Source organism: Lepidochelys kempii, chromosome 3, assembly GCF_965140265.1.
Source record: "Lepidochelys kempii isolate rLepKem1 chromosome 3, rLepKem1.hap2, whole genome shotgun sequence".
NCBI classification, from domain to species: Eukaryota; Metazoa; Chordata; order Testudines; family Cheloniidae; genus Lepidochelys; species Lepidochelys kempii.
Window position 1 is genome coordinate 189,967,014 of NC_133258.1, and position 23,195 is coordinate 189,990,208.

The window sequence follows — 23,195 nt, forward strand, 5'->3', positions numbered from 1 at the left end:
GAACCACTGAAGTGTAGGTCTGAAGGGACAACGTTAATTTAATTTAATTCCATGATATTTTACTTAGTATTGTTATAAGTAATTCCCAAAGCTACGATAAAAAAAAACCCTCTTATTTTTCAGTTGTTTTCTTTAGTTTGATCATTTGACAGCATTTGGTGTATATGCAGCAATCTGGTTCGTGGCTCTTTGGCTTAGTTTCTCAGTATGTTGTTGGAGCTATGGTGAACTTATTGCCTTGAGTGCAGGCAACTGGACTAGATGACCTCTCGAGGTCCCTTCCAGTTCTATGATTCTGTCTGAGAAGTTCAGTCAAATTCCATGTGGGCATCTGATGGGTAATGAAAAAGTGCTTGTTAAACTTCAGTTGTGAGGTGAGGTGGCAGTGGTGCTTGGATAATATGGTAACTTCTAACAGTTCCTTGGGGCAAAAGTCATTGAGGGCTAAAGCAATTGAGAAGCCTGCAGAAATCTGGCATACAAATGTGTAAGCATTTGAAAATGTTAGTGTGGAAGCCCAGTATGCTAGTTTGTCAGACTTAGGAGTGGACTGTCTGATACTTGTACAAAGTCTTTGCAGTGTATGTATTTATTTGAATGTCAACTGTCTTTTCCCTTTAAAACTTTAATAGTGAACTTATGTATTTTTTTCTTGCATTTAAGTTGTTATAACGATTGGCCCATATCAGTGCATTTATGGATGGCGTTCTGCATGGGCGCTGACTTCCTCTCTTCCGGGTGGGTTCTTGACGTCCCCACCTCTACCCCGCCTCCTCCCCTGAGTGCGCCACATCCCTGCTCCTCCCTCTCCCTCCTGGAAAGTCCTAAACAACTGTTAGGCGGCAGGGGAGCAGGAAGCGCTGGGAGAAACAGACTTGGTGCGCTCGGGGGCGGGGGAGAAAGAGGCAAGGAGGCGGCAGCTTGGCTACCAGTTGGTGCAGAGCAACCCAGTCGCCACCTATGCTGTTATGGATGTTTTTGTGCGCAACTCTGTAGCTCAAACTGTTACCAGACCCCTCTTTGAAGTCATTTAGTTTGAAGTCAAATGTTTGGCCTTGCTAAACAAACTGTACCATTTTAACTTAACTAGTATAGTTAATCATTCAACGCCTAAATGGGTATAACTGCATCCGCAGTAGAAATTTGCTTTATATGATACAGCTTGTTCCTTGCTTACCCAAGCTCTGCCTTGAGGCACAGGCTTTCCTAATCAGATTGGCAGTGAGGAGGGGAGATACAGAAACCCTGTGTTTAAATAAGCCCTTAGTCTTTTCTATTGATTTGAAATCAATATAGCTAAATTGGTGCAGCCCACTAGTGTGGATGCAGTTATACTCATGAAAATGGGCTTATGTTGGTAAATAAGCTGTACGTAAACGTACCAATATTAGCACCTTTATCCTAATAGTACATAGTTAAATTGGTACATAAATGTTGCATAGACAAGTCCCACTGCTTTTAGATTTTAATGGTTTTAGTGAAAGATCAATGGAAGCTCGGGATCTTTTAACTAATTCTAGTATCCCCAATGCTCTTGGCAACCTACTGAACAACTAACTTAAACAAATGCAGAATATAAAGTCCACTAAGTAAACTCTTAAGACTGAATATCCACAAATGTGATGCCCAGTATTAAACTTCGAATCAGGGAGAGTGGTATTGCTGCACTTGGTTTATAGGAGATGGAAATGGAAGATGCTCTCTTAAAGGGACACCATAAAAAAAATGTGCCAAATTTTAACTTACATTATCAGTCCTATTTTGTCTCTACCTCTGCTTTGCCTGTCTCCTCGATTTCTGGGCAGTCATGCTAGTGAAACAAAATAAACTGCCTCAAGCTTTTTTGTCTGAATTTTTAGATTTAAGTATTTAAACAGCTGAGTTATTTGATCTGCAAACTACATGTATTTGAATCCATCAATTACCCAACACTGTTTGCAGAGCCTAAACTTAACTGAACTTTCTCAGTCCAGTGAATCAAAGAGGGAATTAAATTTAAGATTTAAAAAAAACAAACCCTACATTCCTCTTACTCACCAACATTGTTTGCAACCTTTTTAAGCAGTACAGACACCTGTAATCAGTTGTTTTAAAGAGGTATCTTTAAACAAAGTTAAAATGACTACAGGATGGTGACCGACTGCAAATATCAAATGGACCAAGTTGGTTATGAAATGTAAAGTAAAATGGGCTTCCCAGCATACAGTTCTCCCATTTTTATTAACTGTCATGAATTTGGAAACTCTCCTGGTGACCTGCTGTTATTGTAGCTTTAGTTTAAATGAGCTTCAACATATTATTGACAATATTCCAATATGATATGTTCAGAGTAAAAATACTTAATGAAGGCCTGCTGTTGGCTTCTTCATTCAGAAACATAATTTTACAAAAATATAATCTAAGTTGAGGGAATTAGAATCTGCATGTATTCTGGCTTTAAATTGGGTAATTGCATATTACAGTTCATAGGCAGGCAAATAACATCAATATGCTAAAAGACGGCATGAAGATTGAAGCAACTCATGTGAAGAAAAAGCAACTGCATTATTATTTGCCTGCTGAAATTTTACAGAAAAGAAAGAAGGTACGTTGAAGTTTTGATCCTTCACATAATATTTGCATGTGTGAATATCTTTTTTTTTTTTTTTTTTTTTTTAAAAAAGATTATATCTTGTAACCTTTGTTTTCAGCAAAGCATACCAGACATTGGTCGAAACATTAGTGGACTTTCATCCAAAAGGGTTTCGGTGGATGTCAGCTCTTTGGATGGTTCAATGAACACAGACACAGGAACACGATATAGCTCCCCTCCCTTGTTAAACAGGATCTCTAAATTGGACAACAACTCTCTGATAGAAACAGAAAGGTTAGTAGTTTGTAAGCTTGTGCCTTGTAGCAATGTGAAGTGCTCGCAAAGGGTAACTTTTACTTTTAACGTGGACAAGTTTATTTGGCAGTTCTTACTTATTTCAGTTTTTATATAAATCGCTGCGGCATGTATACTAAATTTTTTTAATCAATAATTAAGTTGATTCTTGGGGTCCTGCAAAATAAATATATGGAATAATTGTAGTGTCTTGTATATCTACAAACTTTTGAAGGATAATGACCATGAATAAATAGAATGGCAGCAAAAATTTAAAGGGACGTTATGCCAGAAATCAACTGTCTTCAATATACAGTATATGCATTTTCTTCAGCCAGTGGATAGTTCAAGGAGATCGGTAACAAGTGTACAGTTGATGGACTAGCTGTGTTACCGAAAATGTGAAAGAGCATATACAATGTTTATTTAACAGGAACACTGTACTTCAGAGAACCAGTGCTGCTACCAGTAGAGAGAAGTCATTGAATGTCACTATGCCATCAGTGCCTGTTAAAAGACTGCCCATTCCAGTTATTGGTTCAAGTATGTATCCAAACATAGTAAGGAAAATGTAACCCTTAACTCTATGTAACTACACTTTAAAGGCTCTTTTCTTTGTGCAGAGACAGAGATTGCAGGTACAACAAAAGCAGTGCTACCTCCAACTGGATGCGCCATACCTACAGTAGTAGGACGAAATGTGATTTCTCGACTTATTACACCACCTCCTGCACAGGGACAACAGCTCCTAAATGGAATTTCAACTCTAAACTCTAAAAATGCTGCACCTAAAAGACCTCATTCACCTTCCTCAGAAGAATGCACTAAAAGACTTAAAGATATAGAAAAGGTAAAAACACACTTCAATATGGAATCAAAGGGAGAAAGAGTTGGAGAGATGTATATAGATAAACTCCAAAAGACCCTGCAGGTAATAACTTCAATTTTTAATACTGTCCTTTAAAAAGAAAATACTGGCTGTCAGAATTAGCCTAGTGTTTGAATGGTCAAAGTTCGTGTATGTAGAATGCAGTGTTCAGATCTGACATGACAGTTTCATTCCAGCAATCCAGTGACTAAATCCTAAACTTTGATTATAGGCTCTTGGAAAGTTTGAAACAATTGCTATACCACACCTACCATTAGATGCTCTAGGAAGAGAGAGAAACTGTCTCATAGGAACAACATCTAATCTGAAGCTCTATGAAACATTTAAAAATAACCTGGAAAGGATTTTTTAAAAAAGCTAGGCTTGTGCCCTTTATTTGTTGCTTAATGATTTTATAAAGAGGGCCCAAAAGTTCCTACTGTTATGCTTGATTTAACCATAGAAATCAGTATTGTTAATTCTGGACTATCTTCTTTTTGCTGAGTGACCTAGATGCCTATTGTTAGTGCCTTTCATTATAGGGGTGGTATTGAAATCTTTACCAAAGCCTGCCTTTCTCCAAAATGTTCATTAGTCATTGAAGTTTGACTAAAGAGTCTACATTTCTTCTACTTCTTTGAGTAATGGTCCCTATTGTATTCCATGGTGGGTTATGCATGCGCACCATACATCCAGAGCTGGAGAATTTGAAAGTAGTGTCCGTTGGTCCACACATGCACTCTGATTCACCTGTGCCTCTGTCTGAGGGGATAGAGAGCAGGGCAGACTGATCACCTCTCCAGTTTCTTCTCACTACTGCATGGTCCAGGTTGGAATCTTCAGTGTCTACAGCTTTGGCTACATCCTACAAAATAAGAATTACCTAGTTTGTAAACAGCTTTAACAGTTTAGTGTTTTTATAGATCAGTTTCCTGGGTAAAACCACCCCATTTAGGCCCAGGACTCCAGGCATCAAACGCCATGCTTCCTTCCCACAATCTCTCGGTCAGCGACAACCACCTCCGTCTGTACTGCCTTGGGAAAGCCCACATCATGATGAGGTGCAGTATCTGTCAATTGTTCCCTAGCCATACCCGAGAAAGGCAGGAACTTCGTCTCCGCAAATACCTCATGAAGAAGGCCATGAAGCCCCAGTCGGATCCACCTCTGAGGGACTTGACCGCGGGAAGGAGTTTATCACCCATCCCATACACAGAACACTTCTCCCTTCCAACGGCACCAACAGTACCACCACTGGAACTGGAATCTGACTTCTCTTCTTCAGGAGAGTGTGAATCGCCCCATGAACTTTTCTTCCCCTACCCTGTGTTCTCACCACCACCCAAGAGACCTGCACCAGTTTGGGACCAACCTCTCCTTCATCTAACTTTGGAGCTGCTGGCATGGGGCCCCCATGACCACCTACTGACCCTTCCTACTGGGGGCCTTGGGACCAGTAGTCCCATGCAGAGTCTGTCTGATCTGCCAGGGAGTCACCTCTTGCCTCCCCTCTAAGGGAACACTCAGATCTGCCCCTGGATCTGGCAAAGGAGGAACATTATGCTATAGATCAGGTGGTTCCACTGGAACTAGTAAGACTGCCATCTTCATTCCTGGAAGAAGTGGTGACTCCTACATCTCCATCCGCCTCTCTTCCCCCAGTGACTTCAGGAAGTTCCTAGATCATCTCCACAGAGTTGCTGGAGAGTTTGATTCCTCTCCAGGAGATCCAGGACTCTCAGCACAAACTCTTAAACATCCTCCATGCATCTAGACCCCAACATATTAGCTCTCCCTGCTAATGAAGCCATACTGGAGCCATTTAGAACAGTTTAGTGCTCCTCTGCCAGCTGCGCTCCTACCCTGAAAAGGGCAGAATAGCGTTATTACTGAAGGAACAAATTTATTTTCTCACCCCACTCTCAACTCCGTGGTGGTCCATCCTGCTTCTGAAAGGGCTACACAGTCACATCCCTGGTCTATCCTTGCTGATAAAGAGGGCAAATGCCTGGATCTGCTGGGGAGAACGGTCTTCTCATCATCCAGCCTCCAGTTCAGGATAGTCACTAATGGCTAAATACAATTTCCTGACTTATGCCAAGTTTGCAGGGTTTACTGACTGCTTTCCGCAGTAGGACAGAGCTCATTTTCAAGCTCTTATAGATGAAGGCAAACTGATCACGGTCCCTGGACTCCAGGGCTACCCTCTGTTTACATCACAAACAAGCCTCGAGTACTGGTCAAGTCGTGTTTATCTGCTAGGTCATATGGTCTCATGCAACTACAGCACTCCACTTGCAAGACTCCACTTTCATTGCCTTCAAACACGGCAATCGGTGTACTCCCCAAAATGTTAGTCAGTGAACCCCATGATAACCAATCTGCTCAGTGTCTTCCCTGCTATGGTGGACAAATCCAAATCCTTGTCAGGTATGCATGGGCTCCTCTTTCTCTCTTCCTCTCCAGACAGGACCATTACTACAGATGCGTCCCTATTGAGTTGGGGAGCCCACATGAACCACCACATAGCTCAAGGTACCTGGACATCTCAAGAGTCCAGGATGTGCATCAATATTCTGGAGTTTGAACAGTCTGAAAGGCATGAGGGTCCCTTCTTTCATTCATCCACACTCACCAGGTCCCTATAATGTCAGACAACATTACACTGTCTTCATCAACAAGCAATGAGGAGTGGGTTCCGCCTCCCTGTGCACAGAAGCAGTCAACCTCTGGAACTGGTGTATCACCAATCAAATCATCCTGTCGGAAGCCTACATTCTAGGAAAGCAAAATGTGCTTGCAGACTCCTTTTAGCAGACATTTCAGTCAACCACAAGTGGGAGCTCCACAACGCAGTACTGTGTGAATTTTCACTCTTGAGGAACCCCAACCAGAGACCTGTTCACCTCTCAAGAAAACAGGAAATGCACCACATATTGCTCCAGAGATGATCTTGGTTGTCATCCAAGACACTCTGCTTCTTCCTTGGTTGGATCAGCTCAACTATGACTTCCCTCTTTTACTGGTCCTTCCACAAGTTCTATGCAAAATCCAGTAGGAGGGAGAATGGGTTTGTCAGATTGCGTGTCCCCCCCTTTCTGGGGTGCCACCTCATGTACTTGGGTACCACTCAGCCCACCGGTTCCACCAGTCTGGGTTCCCTTACACTACCCTGCTGAGCCAGGCCCTCAAGCCTTCTCCAGCACACAAACAGATAGGGCCACACCCAGCTGCAGAAAGACACCCACTGAGATCAGCTCTGTGTAGGAAGACTCAGCTCAGGAATTGCCCAGCACTCAAGTTCATGTTCCCTCTGGAGTGTAAACCCAAAATTGTTTTGCCTTGCGCTGCACAGAAATCTGTACAGCAGAAGCTCATGAACCCACCCCCTCCCTCAATGTGGAGGAAGATAAGCACAGCTTTTTGCTCCCCTCCCCCCAATTATGAATTCCACAAACTAGTTTCAGAATGAACAAAAACAAGTTTAGTAACTACACCAGATAGATTTTAAGTGATTATAAGGGATAGCAAACAGATCAAAGCAGATCACCTTGGCAAATAAACGCAAACTGAGCTTAACACAGGTAGGATATAAATTAGCAAATTCTCACCCTGAGTGATAAATAGGCTGGCAGATTCTTAAGGCACAAGTTTCCTTGGCTTTCCCAGGTTTCATACACAGGCTGAAGATTTTTCTAGCCTGGGACCATCACTTCCTACCATTCAGTACTTGCCCCTCAGGTGTTTCCAGGTGTGTTGTTGCAGGGAGAGTGAGGTACCCTCATGAGGTCATTATCCTCCTTTTACATCATCTTCCCACTTGCTGGAAAGCTCTTTTGCTGTGACTTGGGTCAAACAGTCCCCATGGTGTAGTGCTGTCTCTGAGAGGTTTTTCTTGTACACCGTTCCTGGGGTAATCCTTGGGCTTATGTGCCTTTCCTCAATAAGTCATTAATATTGTTAGGTACAACAGTAAAAAGTCCTAAAAGGCTGCTTGTGGGTGTTTTTAACCTCACACATGTTTCAGTAACACATACATAGCCAAACTTCACATACAATGATAGCACACACAATCCAACAAGATATTAATATCTGGCAGATCAAGACTTTTCGAATACCTCACAAGACCTACTTTATATAAAACATATCCTAATTACATGACAGTGGTGAATATTGGGATGTCAAAGGGTTATCCTGATTGCCATCTTCTGTTCCACACAGTTCTGGTTTCCCAACCTCCTACACATGTTATCTTGACCACCAATCATCCTCCCAACATTTCCTGAGCTCCTGACCCAGTGGAACAGCAAGATCAGACACCCTGATTCACGTCCGCTCCTCCTCAGGATTTGGTATTTGGATGGGCATCATCATTATAATGTTCATGCTCCACAACCATAAGAGACCTCCTCTCAAATAATAGAAAGGACTCTACTAGAAAATGTTACCAAGCTAAATGGAAGCACTTTTCTTGGGCACATCAGAAGAGGCATTCTCCCAGAAACTACAGATATTTCTCTTATCTTGGACTATATCCTATCTTTGAAAACATCAGGTTTGTCCATCAGCTCCTGGAAAGTTCACATGGGGTAATCTGGGCATACCCGCCACCTTCTCAGGGCTGCCTGGTCTCTGCACATCCTCTGTCCAATAGATTCTGGAAAACCCTAATAAAAACCTTCCCAGGTATTCAGAAGCCTACTCCCCAGTGGCACCAAAAATTTGTTCTCTTGGTACTCAAAGGCCCCCCTTTGAACTTTTCGCTTCTTGCACAATGTGTCTCCTTTCCATGAAGGTCACTTTCCATGGAGCCATCACCTCAGCTAGAAAAGTTGGTGAACTTGGAGCGATGATGGCAGATTCTCCTTACACTATATTCCATAAGGATAGGGTTTCTTTGTGTCTACACCCCAAATTCACCCTTAAAGTAGTTTTGAAATTTCACCGTAGCCAATTGATTCACTTACCTGTGTTCTTCCCAAAACCACACGCTTCCGCAGAGGAACGAAAACTCTGCTCCCTTTTACCTGCACAGAACAAAACCACTCAAGAAATCCCTGAGACTATTCATCACTACAGCAGAAAGTCAGTCTCCACCCAGAGAATTTCTAAATGGATCTCTGGCGGCATTCAATTCTGTTGCTATCAAACCACCTCCCCCTTCTCCCCAATGATGGAATAAGAGATCATTCCATCAGAGCACAAGTAACAACTATGGCATCTCTTCAGAAGGTACTCCTCCTGGACATCTGTAAAGTGGGCACATGGGCCTCCATTCAGGCATTTGCAAGACATTTTACCCTGGTGCAGAACTCTTCTATTTATGCCTCCTTTAGGACTATAGTACTCCTCTCAGCCCTCTGTCTACATCCTCACACCCTTTTCCTACTTAAGTCCTGTTTGTCAATCACCCCCAGTGGAATACAATAGGGATCATCATTCAAAGAGGAGAAGGAGGTTATTTACCTGTAACTAGAGGTTCTTTTAGATGTGTGGTCACTATCTATATTCCACTACCTGTCCTCTTTCCCCTCTGCTTTGGATCTTATCTGATTCGCTGTAGAGAAGGAACTGAAGAGGCAGTCTGTCCACCCAACCCTACATCCCTTCAGATGGAGGCAATGAGGTGAGCCAGGCCACATGCGTGCACCAACAGACGCTATTTTTCTCTGGCTCTGGACATATGGTATGTATGCACCATCCACAGTGGAATACAGATAATGACTACATATCTCAAACTTCTAGTTACAGGTAAGTAACCTCCACTTTCAATTGCTCAGCTTTCCTCAACTTTTGAAATGTATAAACTTTGGAAATATATAAACATAACTAGTTATGTCAAGTTTCTAAGCAAAACATTAATTTTCATGGAAAAAAAATAAAGGCCTGAAAGGGCTTTTTCTATGTCAAATTATCAAAAAACACAAACCAAATGTTTTGCTGGTCATCTTCAAAACTTAAAACCTCATTGGTCCAAGCAGCAGTGATGTAAGGAAGTAATTCCATTTCTGCAGTCTAGTTGCATAAACCCGCACTTTTCCACTCCATAATTGCTATTAAGTATCTTAAATATGGATTATAGAATTAATGATGGGAGAAATCTTGACATTGCAGGAAGCATTAATTACACATGTTGGCTGAAGTGAATAATCCCTTCCCCACCACTTCTAGTAGGTATAGGTGTTGGTAGTACTACAGCAAAATATAGGTAAAACTGATTGTTTAGAAGGTTCGTCAGTTGCTTGGATTAGCTAAAATTCTGTGGCGTGAGAGGCCTGCTTAATCTGTGTAATTTGCAGTGACAGGTAATAGACCAAGAAAACTACAGAATCTTCCTTACAAAATGTTAATGATTAAACCACAAAAGATGGGTTAAAATGGTAGAAAATTGAGTTAATTCATCCAGTGTTACGCAGTTGACAGATGCAGCATGTGCCTTCTGATATACTTAAAAAAGGGGTAATACACTGGAAAAATGGTTGTAGGATGTCTTTGTACTACGATTAATCTTGTGTTAATCGTGTAGTATTTTTTTTTTTGTACAATATCTCAGGTGCAGGTGGCCTTTAGGAGCAGATACTTAACCTGCTGGACAGATAATCAGCAGCTGACATTGACAGAGCACTAACTTGTTTTTATAAATTCCATTTCTCTGGAAAAAACATAGCTTTTGCTAACTTTACCTCCATTTTTGTGGAAAGGCAAGAAACAATTAGAAAACACTACATTTTGGAATTTGTTTATACATTTCCAAAAATTTAAACTTTAATTCTCAAATAATTGAAAGTTCCTACTGGGTCTCAGAATAGGCCAACTCATCTGGTTCTTGTGTTTTGTAGTCAAACAGCAATGCTTTCTTCCATAAGGACTGTTCATGCTAGGTCAAGTTCAGACTCAGATATGCTCTCACAACTCCTATTGATTTGAATGAAAGTTGTACTCGTACCAAGGATAGTTTGTACTGAGGATAGTTTGGTCCCTGAGCTCTAACCATATAAATGGCTTTGATACTATGTATCCTACTCTAGTAAATTGGACTGGATTCAGCATTCAAAGATTGTAGCATCCAAGATGATGTAAAGAGAAAATCTACAGGAAAAAATATAATTTGAAGCATTTGTCTTAATTTTTTTAAATCCTGAGTAAACTACTTTAACTCTTAACTAAGTAAAATTCCTTAGATATTCCACTTGACATGACTAAGAATAAATTTCAGTTAAAATCACGGTTAGACAGAAAAACATTTGTTACTTACAGCTCTTATCAAGCTTCATCCATTTTCCTGTTTCTCCACACATCACACCCAGAAATTATTTGCTGGGAAGTTAAAGTGTAATCTGATACTTTAGTTCTCTCCGAGCATTTGAATTATTTCTAGACTTAAAACTAGAACTAGGTGAAATTTTTTGGACAAATAGCTTATTGGATGAAAATTTCAGTTTTGGTCAACTCTAAACTATTTGAATTTTGACACTAATTTGCCCAATGATTTCAGCCAAATTTTTAGCTTAGGCACCGTTCACAAAATGGTGGGAGGAGGTGGTGCCTCCTTTTTATATGACCATGTTGCATTATGTCACTGGGCTATGGAATATTATGGGACAGGTCTCTCAATCTCTTATAGTCATTGGAGCAGGGACTTGAATTTGGGTCTTCCCCCTCCAGATAAGTACCCTAATCACCTGGCTGTAGTCAGTCTCTCCCAATGACTATTCAAACATTTTTGTATACCAAGGGGAACAGCTTCAATAGGAGAGATTGAGACGCCCAACCCAGATTATGCAATGGTCCGGTGGTTTGGGCACTTTCCTGCAATGTGGGAAACTCAAGTCTGGGGAGGCAGGTATTGAACCCCAGTCTCCCACATCCCAGCTGAGTGCCCTGACCAATGGGATAAAAGGTATAAGGGAGGTACCACCACTACCTGTGGCCATCTTGTGAATCATTTCCTTTGCTGCTTTATTTTAAAAGTGCCATGAAATTAAATATTTTTGTTTTGGATCAAATTAAACATTTTGTTTCACCTAAAGTTTTTATTGACTTTCTTTCAGTTTGGCAAAAACTTCTTTGAATTTCAGTCGACTCAAACCAAATATTTTTTTCAGAAATGCCAGTAAACCAAAAAAGCAATTACTTGCTCAGCTCTTCTAACTCTTCTATAATAAACAATTTAAATCTTGCCTCCTTCAAACATAAATTTTTTCTTTAAAGAAGTTGATAGGAAAGGCAGCCCAACCTATAGGCAGAAGCTGGGCGCTGCTTAGGTAAGTTCACAGAGCCTGGATTTATATGTAAAATAACCATGTCAAATAATGGTCTGTTTTATGTAAATTCAAATTTTGAGCACACTTCCCTTTTCCTGTGAAAAAAGTCTGAATACGTCTCACGTAAGAAAAGTCTAGCTAAAAACTGTTATCTTGAGGGGGCACACCCTGTGATTCATATCTTTGGGTACATATGTAGGCCCTCCTTTACAGAAGAATAAAATGACCCAAAATGCCTTCCACATAAAGAATAGATGTCATGAGGCTTTTAAAGTTTCATAAATGCTTTCTTGTTAGTTGGAACTAGAAACATAGATCTAACCAGCATTTAATAAGCATTTGTTTGTGAGCTGATATTTGTGCTTTTCATATAAAGGAACTTAATTGCAATGCATTCAGCACACTATTCTTAAATACTTTGGGTTTTTAGGATAGCCTTGGAGGAGGGGAATCCATGCCTGTTCCAACTATTGACACATCAAGATCACAGGTATAGTCTACCTAGTCTTTATGTTCACAGATAAAGCAAAACTAGTGAATATTTCCAGTATATATTAAGGTAATATTTGTTTACACACAAAGCTAGCAATTTGACAGTGTCAAGTACTTTTCTGTTGATTTACTATAATTCTTTAACTCTTGTGGTAACATATGGTAACTGTGATTCTCGCTTACACACTGTGCAGTAGTATTTTGGAGAGCTGCTTTAGCAGCTCTCAAACAGACAGAAGTCCCAAACTGCCATGTTTACTTAAAAAGGTTTAGGCATCCAGCCAAAGATTGAAAAACACTTCATTTGGACACACAAGCATCTTTCTCCTACCATCTCAGGTATTCAAACTTCACAACCCCTTCAAAAAACTAGACAAAGGCCCTTTCTTTCCAAACAGACTTCTTAGTGTCACTAGAATCTTTGCTCTGCTTCAATCACATTCTTCACTGAGTGCTCTGAGCAGTTAATCAACCTCCATATCACATACAGGACTTCAATGTCAAAAATTGGATATGCTCAAAAATATCAGCCAATTATAGCAATTACACTTCAGATTTTGAAACCTAATTTTTTCAGGCTCTCTTGATCTAAAGCTAGGCCAATCAAGATATGCAGTCTGAAATTTAATATTAAGACTCTTACCACATTTGTTCGTTTTCACCAGGCTGGGATGTGTGGGTGGGGGTGTGACTCTAGGGTGGGGCCAGAAATGAGGAGTTCAGGGTGCAGAAGGGGGCTCTGGGCTGGGGCCAAGGAGTTTGGAGTGTGGGAGGGGGTTCTGATCTGGGGCTGAGGCAGTTGGGGCACGGGAGGAGGTGCAGGCTCTGGGAGGGTGTAATATGGGTGCAGGAGGGGGCTCAAGGCTGGGGCAGGGACTAAGGTGTGGGAGTGGGTGAGTGGTGTGCGCTCAGGGTGGTGCTTACCTCAAGCAGCCATGCTGCCTCTGCCCATAGGCACTGCCCCTGCAGCTCCCATTGGCCATGGTTTCTGGCCAATGGGAGCTGTGGAACTGGAACTCAGGGTGGTGGCAACATGTGGAACTCCCCTGGCCATTCCTCTGCTTAGGAGCTGAGGGACATGTCACTACTTCCTGGCTTTGCATAGCTTCCCAGTAGGGAGCCTGCCAGCCCCAGAGCTGTCAGGGTTTCTTTTCGACCTGGCAACCCTAGCAACATGCCACTTGATGCTGGTTTTTGCCTAATTCAGATGAACTCTTGAGGGAAAACTAGGCGGGGGTGGGGGGAATGCCCCTTCCCCTGTACTATTTTAGTGCATAAATGCCTTCACGGTGAAAGCAGACACTTTGCCTGCAAGTGTCTAACTTCTAATAGAGAATTGGCAGATAATCACTATGGTGGGGGGAATAGCATATTCTAGACTGCTTGGTTTGGTGTGGTAGGTCATGAAGTTAATCTGTAGGTCTTGTTTACTGCTGAAACAACAGTTTCACTTTCTACCCAACTTCTGTTTACATTATGCATATTTAAAAATAATTTCCCCTTCCCCCTTGGTTTCCATTTTTCTACTGTAGAGACTTGCCAGTAAAGAGCTACCAGATTCATCTTCTCCTGTTCCAACAAATAACATTCGTGTCATTAAACATTCCATCAGACTGACCCTTAACCGGTAACTACAGTGCCTTTTCAGGTAAAGATAATATGCACTTGTTTAGTGGTTCACATAAGCAATTTTTACTTTTATACTGCAGTTGCTGTCCCACATAAAATATGGAGTTATTGTCACCAAATTGGAGGGATTTTTCCAGTTATTAATTTTTGTCTGCATTTTGACCTGCAGATGCTGTAAGATACTTCCATTACTCTATAGCTTTTCCAAGATCACCTGCTGACAAGCCACTGTCTACAAAATCATGGCTTTTGAGTCCTTTTTTTAAAAACATTGCCTTTAGTTTAAAAATTTGCTACTTCTGACTGATCTACTTATTTTGAACACCCTTCCAACAGCAGTCCTTGTTTTTTTAAAAGTCTTGTGTTATAATCATTGTCTTGAGCTGAAAAAAATTGTTCTGAAAAATACAAAAAAAATGTCCTGTGATACCATTTTTCTGAATGTATGTAAACATGTTTACTTCAGTCACTGGAGCCACATTCTGGTTAGAAGTGTGTGTATGAAAGTCCTGGTATTGTTTCTGCTTTCCTAATAGTGTAGATATACATCATTTTGTGGACTTCAATTATTTTTTTTCTGGTTTAGCACACACTCTTTTCTACATCTGTAATGCTGGTGCTCAGCATCTATAGCCAATAGCTTTATGGTATTTAACACGTAGCTGGGCACTACCCAAGTTATACAGACTGCCTCCCATGGAGGCCCAAGAAATCAAATCTTAATTTAAAAATAAAATTTCAACAATTAAGGATATCTACCAAGATACTGAAATGATAGGAATGTCTTATGCTATGAAATCTAATTCTTGTAAATCTTGTTCTGAAACAGGCTTAGGACTTCTTCCAGTTTTCACTGGTTAAACAAATTTCCCCACAGCAACAAATTTCTTACCCAAAATACTTAAGACATAACTAAATACTGAAACTAGGAAAAACCTATTGTGACATTACGATCTACTCATTCTGCAGTTATGCAGAACAATTCTTCACTGATTAGGCATGCAGAAACAGATATTACTTTCAATACAATGCCTGAAAATATTCCCTTTTGAATAACAATGGTTACGGAACTCTGGCTTAGGACCATTGCAGTCTTCATGTAAACAAACATAATAGTCATAATACAGCTTACCCAGTTAAATAGAGTGAAGTTTTAGGAGAAAAATGCATTTTCTACACAGCAAATCCTAGACTACATAATTTCCTCTTGTAATTTATTTAATTCAGTGTTTTGTAAATGAAGTCATATGTATTTTTGTATGTACTATAAGAACATCTTTTCAAAAAGAAAAGTTTAAAAACTTCACTGTTTCTTCTTCAGTCTACTTTTTTAACGTAGGTCAAATCTTCTAAAAGCCCTTAACACAAAAGCATTTTGAAGAACATATGAATATATACAATACCTCTGTTTTGAATAGAATTCTAATTTGCAGATATTCCTTAATTGTAGTTTTCCTTCAGCACCACAGCTGTCATTAGTCAGCTGTATGAGGCAACCAGGAACGCTAATAGTTCTGAGACTAACATTAAATAAAATTTTACCATGCAATGTGTGCCTTCATTAGAAAGTAGTAAAAGTATATACAGGAAAAGCTTTGTTATCTGGCGTGTTGGGGGAATGGCCGGGGGGGTTGCTGGTAAGTCAAAAATTCCGGTTAACTAAGAGGGGGGGAGTTTGGGTTTGGAAGGGGGCTTAGAGCATGGGGTTGGGGCACGTGAGGTGGTGCAGGGTTCCAGATCCAGGTGGTGGTCACCTCGGGCAGCTGCATGCAAGTAGCAACATATCCCTGCTGCTCCTAGACGGAGGTGCGGCTACGCAGTTCTGAGCATTGCCTCTGCCCGCAGGCACCACCCCTGTTGCTACCATTGGCCACGGTTCCCAGCCAATGGGAGCTGAGGAGCCAGTGCTCAGGGCAGGGCGGGGGCAACATGCAGAGCCACCTAGCTGCACCTCTGCCTAGGAGCAGCAGGGACATGTTGCCACTTGCAGGAAGCCACCAGAGATGAGCACCGCCTGGATCCTGCACCCTGAAACCCCTCCTGCACCACAACCTCCTGCCCTGAGCCTCCTCCCGCACCCCCGTCTGCACTTCAAACCCCTTGTGGTCATTCCTCCACCTAGGAGCAGCAGGGAGCCAGATAGAGAGCCTGCTGGCCCCATGCCAACCGGACTATACCAACCAGAAAGCTCTATAAACTGGCATTTCTGATCTTCATTGAAAGTCTGGATTAAAGTGCCAGATAACACAGCATTTCCTGTACTACAATCCCTGCATTTTGCATCTGACAGCTGAGTTGATGGCTGAGATACCAGTTTAGCATCCTGATAATAGTGTACCTGGATTTTTTTCAAGAATAAGTTGCTTGAAATAGAGCACAGCTCTAAACTTCAATTCATCTCATTTTAAAATAACTAAGACATAAGGGAGAGAAATACATGTCTTGCCAGGCCTTCCTTCCTCTTTGCTTATTATCTCCATATAGATATGGAAACTAATGGTCAGCATAGCAAAGTTTCATTGTGTCTTTTTTTGGCATGATGTACTTAAATCTCTAACCTATAGATTTGGTTCTCAAGTGTGCCTCACTGTGCAGGTCTGATCTGAGAAATTACTGTAAAAATGACATTGGGATTCTGAAGGGTTCATGTAGAATTCATGCACCTGGAAACATTCAGGGCACACCCTGACTGTTGTGTAGGAGCGGTGCACACACTGCTCCGTCCAAGGACATGGACCATGGGAAGTCGCTCAGAGGACATGAACCGTGGGAAGCTTCCTTGGACTGGGCTCAAGGCCTGAGAACAAGGATTGTAGTAGATAGAGGCTGGTAAATAAGAATATTAATCAAAGTCATATTATTTCCTTTGTTGATGCCTTTTGCGGTCGGAGTATGTAATGCGCAGGGGGGAGAGAAATAAGAGGTGGAAAAGCTGACAGGGGCAATCCCGTCAGCAAACCAGCCTGCTTGCTCGCCTAAAGCCGTGTCCTGTCTTGTATTGAACTGCAACAGGATTCCATATGTATCTCAAAGGTTACTTAATCAGTTGTGTCCTTTTCAACTGCAAGCTTTCTGGTATCTGAATCTAAGTTGTTTGGAGGTATTTTCTCTTCCTCCCCCTTCTCCTCCCTCTTCCCCCCCCCCAGCCCACTCATCAATGCAACGTGATGTTCACACATCATGGCAGGTTTGCAGGGCTCTGTTTAAGAAAAGTTGAAATGGGAATTTAATGTGGAAAGAGAAACACTCATGCTATTTTAGTGGCTTCTTGGAATAGAAGTACACTTTAAAATTTATGAATGTGGCTACCGCTCACTTTTGTAATGCTATAATATAAATAGCCTGATTTAAATTGTCAGATCTTTGTATGAAAAGTGTGTGTGTGTGTGTGTAAAACCTAAACATCTGTATATTGTATCTGAAGATTCATAAATTTAAAGATATTAGAGAATTGATTTAAAGGTGATCAAAGTGACAAACTGCAAAACAAATATGAAAACTAGTCCAGTTTTTAACATCTACCATCATATATGACCTACCAGAGCACAATACAGACTAGTAGTGGGCTGTCACCCATACCTCGCAGCCTTGGGTGCCTTACAGTGCCTTGCTGTAGTAGCTCCCACCTCAGCTGCTCACAAACAGCCTTACAGCATGTATGCCCCACCCTAAGCGGCTGTGTGTAACTGCAGCCTGCTAGTTCCACCCTGGTTTTCACCAGCCTAGGTTATACTACATGGTGACCCCAACATACCACCAGTCCCAGAACATCCCTCCAGAAATTTTATGTCCTATATCTCCCAGCTGTCTCCTGAACAGTAGAAATATATTAAGTCAGTTTGAGGGACTAATATGCCAGTTTATTACCATAAATAATTACCCAGAAACTTCAGTTTAAACACACTGCCTGAGATAAAACAGTAAAACAAGTTTATTAACTACAAAAAGATATTTTAACTGAGTAAAAATAATGGGGCTTAAAAGTCAGAACTGGTTACAAGAAAAATAAAAACAAAAGGCTTACTCGTATCTACTTAAACTATTTTAATTGTAAAGCAGACTTTGTCACCATGTTTCCAGTAAGCTTACTGACCAAACCCTTCAGGTCAGGACTCCTCCCCTAGAGTCCAATGGCTGTTTCCTTTTGTCTTCTCAGGGGTGCAGAATGAGATGGGTAGAGAGAGATGCCTTGGCATGTTGGTCCCTCTCTTTATAGCTTGTCCCCCTTTTGAAAAATATTTCCAGCTGAGAACCAGGAGACAGTCTGTTGTGGAAGGATATCCCTGCTGGTTTTTTCACCTGTTTGAATTTCCCTTGTTTTCCCTTCCTCTCTGATGACTTTGCTGGTTAAATGCAAAATTAAGGCAAGCACAGATTCCTTCTTTTCTTTAGAATAGACCTGACTTCTGCCTGGACTGTGCTGGGGGGTTTGGAATACGTGTTGGTAACATAATCTAGGGGAATCTTTTAACTGCATGTACAGGATTGCCACACATTTTTACCAGAACAATACTGACCAGCCAATTGAGTTTGTAAATACCCCCTTACAAGGTATACTTTGTACAAAGATTATTATAATAGTGTGTAGGGTGTGAATACAGGGGTGTATTACATCACACCAGCATGTAGAATAATAACAGAAATATGTCAATGTAAAAAGACAGTTTCCCTATGAAGTCATCTTGATATCTTGAATGAGGCAGGAGCCATCTATAATGGTGTCATGCAGGGGGTTAGTCTTGGACTTGGATAATGTAGCAGAGTATGCTCATAAAATTTGCAGATGATAGCAGGCTTGGAGGGGTTGCATATACTTTAGAAGTCAGGATTAAAATTCAAAGTGACCTTGACCAATTAGAGAATTGATCTGAAACCATCCAGATTAAATGAAATAAAAGCAAGTGCAAAGCACTACACATATGAAGGGAAAAATCAAATGCACAGCTACAGAATGGCTAACCAGCAGTTCTGCTGCAAAGGACCTGGGAATTACAGTGGATGAGAAGCTGGATATGAGTCAGCAGCGTGCCCTTGTTGCCAAGAAGGCTAACAGCATATTAGGCTGCATTAGCAGGAGCATTGCCAGCAGATTGAGGAAAGTGATTATTCGGAGTATTGTGTCCAGTTTTGGGCCCCCCACTACAGAAAGGATGTGGACAAATTGGAGAGTGTCCAGAGGAGGGCAATGAATATGATCAGGGGGCTGGGGCACATGACTTACGAGAACAGGCTGAGGGAACTGGGCTTGTTTAGTCTGCAGAAGAGAAGAGTGAGGGGGGATTTGATTGGAACCCCCCCCTTCAGGTAGTTGCTAAGAGGATGGAGCTTGGCTGTTCTCAGTGGTGGCAGACATAGGCACCGACTCCATGAATGCTCCAGGGCTGAAGCACCCATGAGGAAAAATTAGGGAGTGCTCTGCACCCACCGGCAGCCAAGCTCCCCCACTACCACCACCACCTCCTCCTCCTCCCCTAAGTGTGCTGTGTCCCCACTCCTCTGCCTACTTCCAAGTGTTTCCTGCCCGGCCATTGCCAAACAACTGTTTGGCAGCGTTAGCATGCTCTGGGGAGGAGGACAGGGGAGGAGTGGGAATATGGCACACTCAGGGGAAGACGTGAGGCTGGGGTGGGGATTTGAGGAAGGAGTTAGAATATTGGCAGGGAGGGGGCAGAGTTGGGTTGGGGATGTCAGGGAAGAGGTAGGAATAGGGATGGGGAAGGGCCTCATTGAAGGGGTAGGGGCAGAGGGGAGGTCAAGTACCCATGAGAAAGAGGGGAAGTCAGTGCCTATGGTGGCAGATGACAAAACAAGGAGCAATGGTCTCAAGTTGCAGTGGGGGAGGTCTAGGTTGGATATTAAGAAATCCTATTTCACTAGGAGGGTGGTGAAGCACTGGAATGGGTTACCTAGGAAGGTGGTGGAATCGCCATCCTTAGAGGTTTTTAAGGCCCGGCTTGACAAAGCCCTGGCTGGAATGATTCAGTTGGTGTTGGTCCTGCTTTGAGCAGAGGGTTGGACTAGATGACCTCCTGAGGTCTCTTCCAACCCTGATATTCTATGAATGGGGAATAGCTGGCTAGGTAGTCATACTGCTGAAAAGGATGTGAGGGTTATAGTGGAGCACAAATTGAATGAGTCAACAATATGATGCAGTTGTGAAATGGACTGTCATTCTGGGATATATTAATGGGAGCGTGATATGTAAAGACATGGGAGATAATTGTCCCACTCTACTTGGCACTAGTGAAGCCTCACTTGAATTACTGAGTCCAAGGGAGCCATGCTTTAGGAAACCTGGGTAAATTGGAGAGGGTCCAGAGGAGAGCTTCAAAAACTATAAGATTTAGAAACCCTGTGAGGGAAGGTTTAAAACTGGGTGTTTAGTCTTAAAAATAAGATTGAGGGGGGACCTTATAAGTCTTCAACTATGTCAAGGGCTGTTATAAAGAGGATGGAGATCAATTTTTCATGAGGAGCTGGCGAACAGGACCACTAAACTCGCTCACAAAACTCCCGTTAGCGGGAGAGTGGGGGGCTAGATGCACATAAGTCTTTAAACTTAAGGCCAAAAACACTCCCTGATGAAAACAAAACATCAACAAAAGAATGAGCTGCAGGAGTAAAGAGAATGCAGGCATAAGTCCAGCAACAGAGAGGGGGATATCCAGTTTATTGCACCCAATGCAGCATGTATGATTACCTGCCCTCTGTGCAGATGGCATATGTGTGCATTCGGTGGAAGGAGCTCCTGGCCCTCAAAGCCCATGTATGGGTTTTGGAGACCAGAGGGGCTGAGCTGGAGGAGCTAAGGGAGATAGAGAGGTGCATAGATGAGACTTTCTGGGATGCAGTAGAACAGTCCCACCCCTGGTCTGACAGCATCTGTGCTGTTCAGGAGGATGAAAGTCTCAGGGAAGGAGAGCATCAAACTGGAGCAGGGGAAACGATCCATAGTTGGGACCCTCCCAGATGTGGTATCCTCTCATACTGAGGATACTTCTCTGGGGGAAGGAACTCCAGTTATTAGGAAGAAACAAATAATAGTTATGGGGGATTTGATCATTAAAACATAGCTGGGTTTGCAATGACCAGGAGAACCGCATGGTGACTTGCCTGCCTGGTGTGAAGGTTGCAGATCTTTCAAGACATCTAGATAGACTTGTGTGTCGTGCAGGGGAGGAGCCAGTGGTCGTGGTGTATGTAGGTACCAGTGACATAGGGAAGGATAGGAGAGAGGACCTGGAGGCCAAATTTAGGCTGCTAGGTAAGAGATTGAAGTCCAGGACCTCCATGGTAGCATTCTTTGAAATGCGCCCAGTTCCATGTGCAGGGTCAGTTAGACCGCCAGAACTGCAGGGTCTCAATGAGTGGATAAGACAATGGTGTAGGGAGCAGGGGTTTAGCTTTATTAGAAACTCAGGAAACTTTGGGGACGGGGAGCCTATACAGGAAGATGGGCTCCACCTAAACCAGAATGGAACCAGATTGCTGGCAGTTAATATTAAAAAGGTCAAAGAGCAGTTTTTAAACTAAGGGCTCGGGGAAAGCAGACAGGTGCGGAAGAGCATGTGGCTCAAACAGAGACATCCCTTAGGGGAGGATCTATTAATGGAGATTCTCTATGTCCAAGGAAGAAGGAGAGGATGGAAGATAAGATACAGGTACAATCTTATGAGAAACAGTCAAAAGAAAAAGATTCCCATTCAACTACATCATGTAGTGGCAGACAGCTAAAAAGTGACAGGGTTTTTTAAAGTGCTTATGTACAAATGCTAGAAGTCTAAATAATAAGATGGGTAAACTAGAGTGCCTCATATTAAATGAGAACATTGGTATAATAAACATCACAGAAACTTGGAATGAGGATAATCAATGGGACACAGTAATACCAGGGTACAAAATGTATCGGAAGGACAGAATAGGTTGTGCTGGTGGGGGAGTGGTACTTTATGTAAAAAGAAAAGGAGTACTTGGGGCACCTTAGAGACTAACCAATTTATTTGAGCATAAGCTTTCGTGAGCTACAGCTCACTTCATCGGATGCATACTGTCTGTAGCTCACGAAAGCTTATGCTCAAATAAATTGGTTAGTCTCTAAGGTGCCACACGTACTCCTTTTCTTTTTGCGAATACAGATTAACACGGCTGTTACTCTGAAACCTGACTATATGTAAAAGACAGCATAGAACCAAATGAAGTAAAAATCTTAAATGAACCAAACTGTACCATAGAATTGCTAAGGATAGTGATTCCATGCTCAGATAATAAGAATATAGCAGTAGGGATAAACTATTGACCACCTGACCAGGATGATGATAGTGACTGTGAAATCCTCAGAGATTAGAGAGGCAATAAAAATAAACTCAATAAAGGGGGATTTCAGCTATCCCCATATTGATTGGGTACATGTCAGCTCAGGACAGGATCCAGAGATGAAAATTTCTTGACACCTTAAATAACTGCTTCTTGGAGCAGCTATTCCTGGAACCCATAACAGGAGAGGCAATTCTTGATTTAGTCTTAAGTGCAGCACAGAATCTGGTCCAAGAGGTGAATATAGGTGGACCGCTTGGTAATAGTGACCATCTTATAAGTAAATTTAACATCCCTCTGGTGCGGAAAAAACCACAGGAGCCTAACACAGTAGCATTTAATTTCAGAAAGGGGGACTACGCTAAAATGAGGAAGTTAGTTAAACAGAAATTAAAAGGTACAGTGCCAAAAGTTTCCCTGCAGCTTGCAGGGATTTTACTTTTTAAAGACGACATAAGAGGCTCAACTTAAATGTATACCCCAAATTAAAAAACATAATAAGAGAACCCAAAAAGTGCCATCCTGATTACACAACAAAGTAAAAGAAGCAGTGAGAGGCAAAAAGGCATCCTTTTAAAAAGTGGAAGTTTTATATTCTAGTGAGGAAAATAGAAAGTAGCATACACTCAAGCAAGTAAAGTGTAAAAATATAATTAGGAAGGCCAAAAATAATTTGAAGAACAGTTCAAAAAGTAGTAGCAATTTTTTTTTAAAGTACATCAAAAGCAGGAAGCCTACTAAACAACCAGTGGGGCACTTGGAC

General features: G+C 41.8%; 1 protein-coding gene across 1 annotated transcript in view; it reads left to right on the forward strand.

The window, feature by feature from the left end:
- PAPOLG (poly(A) polymerase gamma) overlaps positions 1–23,195 on the forward strand; it is a 78,686-nt gene that overhangs the window by 44,217 nt on the left and 11,274 nt on the right. The window contains exons 16-21 of the mRNA XM_073335310.1: positions 2,463–2,584; positions 2,691–2,866; positions 3,300–3,409; positions 3,490–3,797; positions 12,429–12,488; positions 14,023–14,138. Coding sequence (XP_073191411.1) covers positions 2,463–2,584; positions 2,691–2,866; positions 3,300–3,409; positions 3,490–3,797; positions 12,429–12,488; positions 14,023–14,121 — 875 coding nt within the window. The 3' untranslated portion in view covers positions 14,122–14,138. The remainder of the gene's footprint in view (positions 1–2,462; positions 2,585–2,690; positions 2,867–3,299; positions 3,410–3,489; positions 3,798–12,428; positions 12,489–14,022; positions 14,139–23,195) is intronic.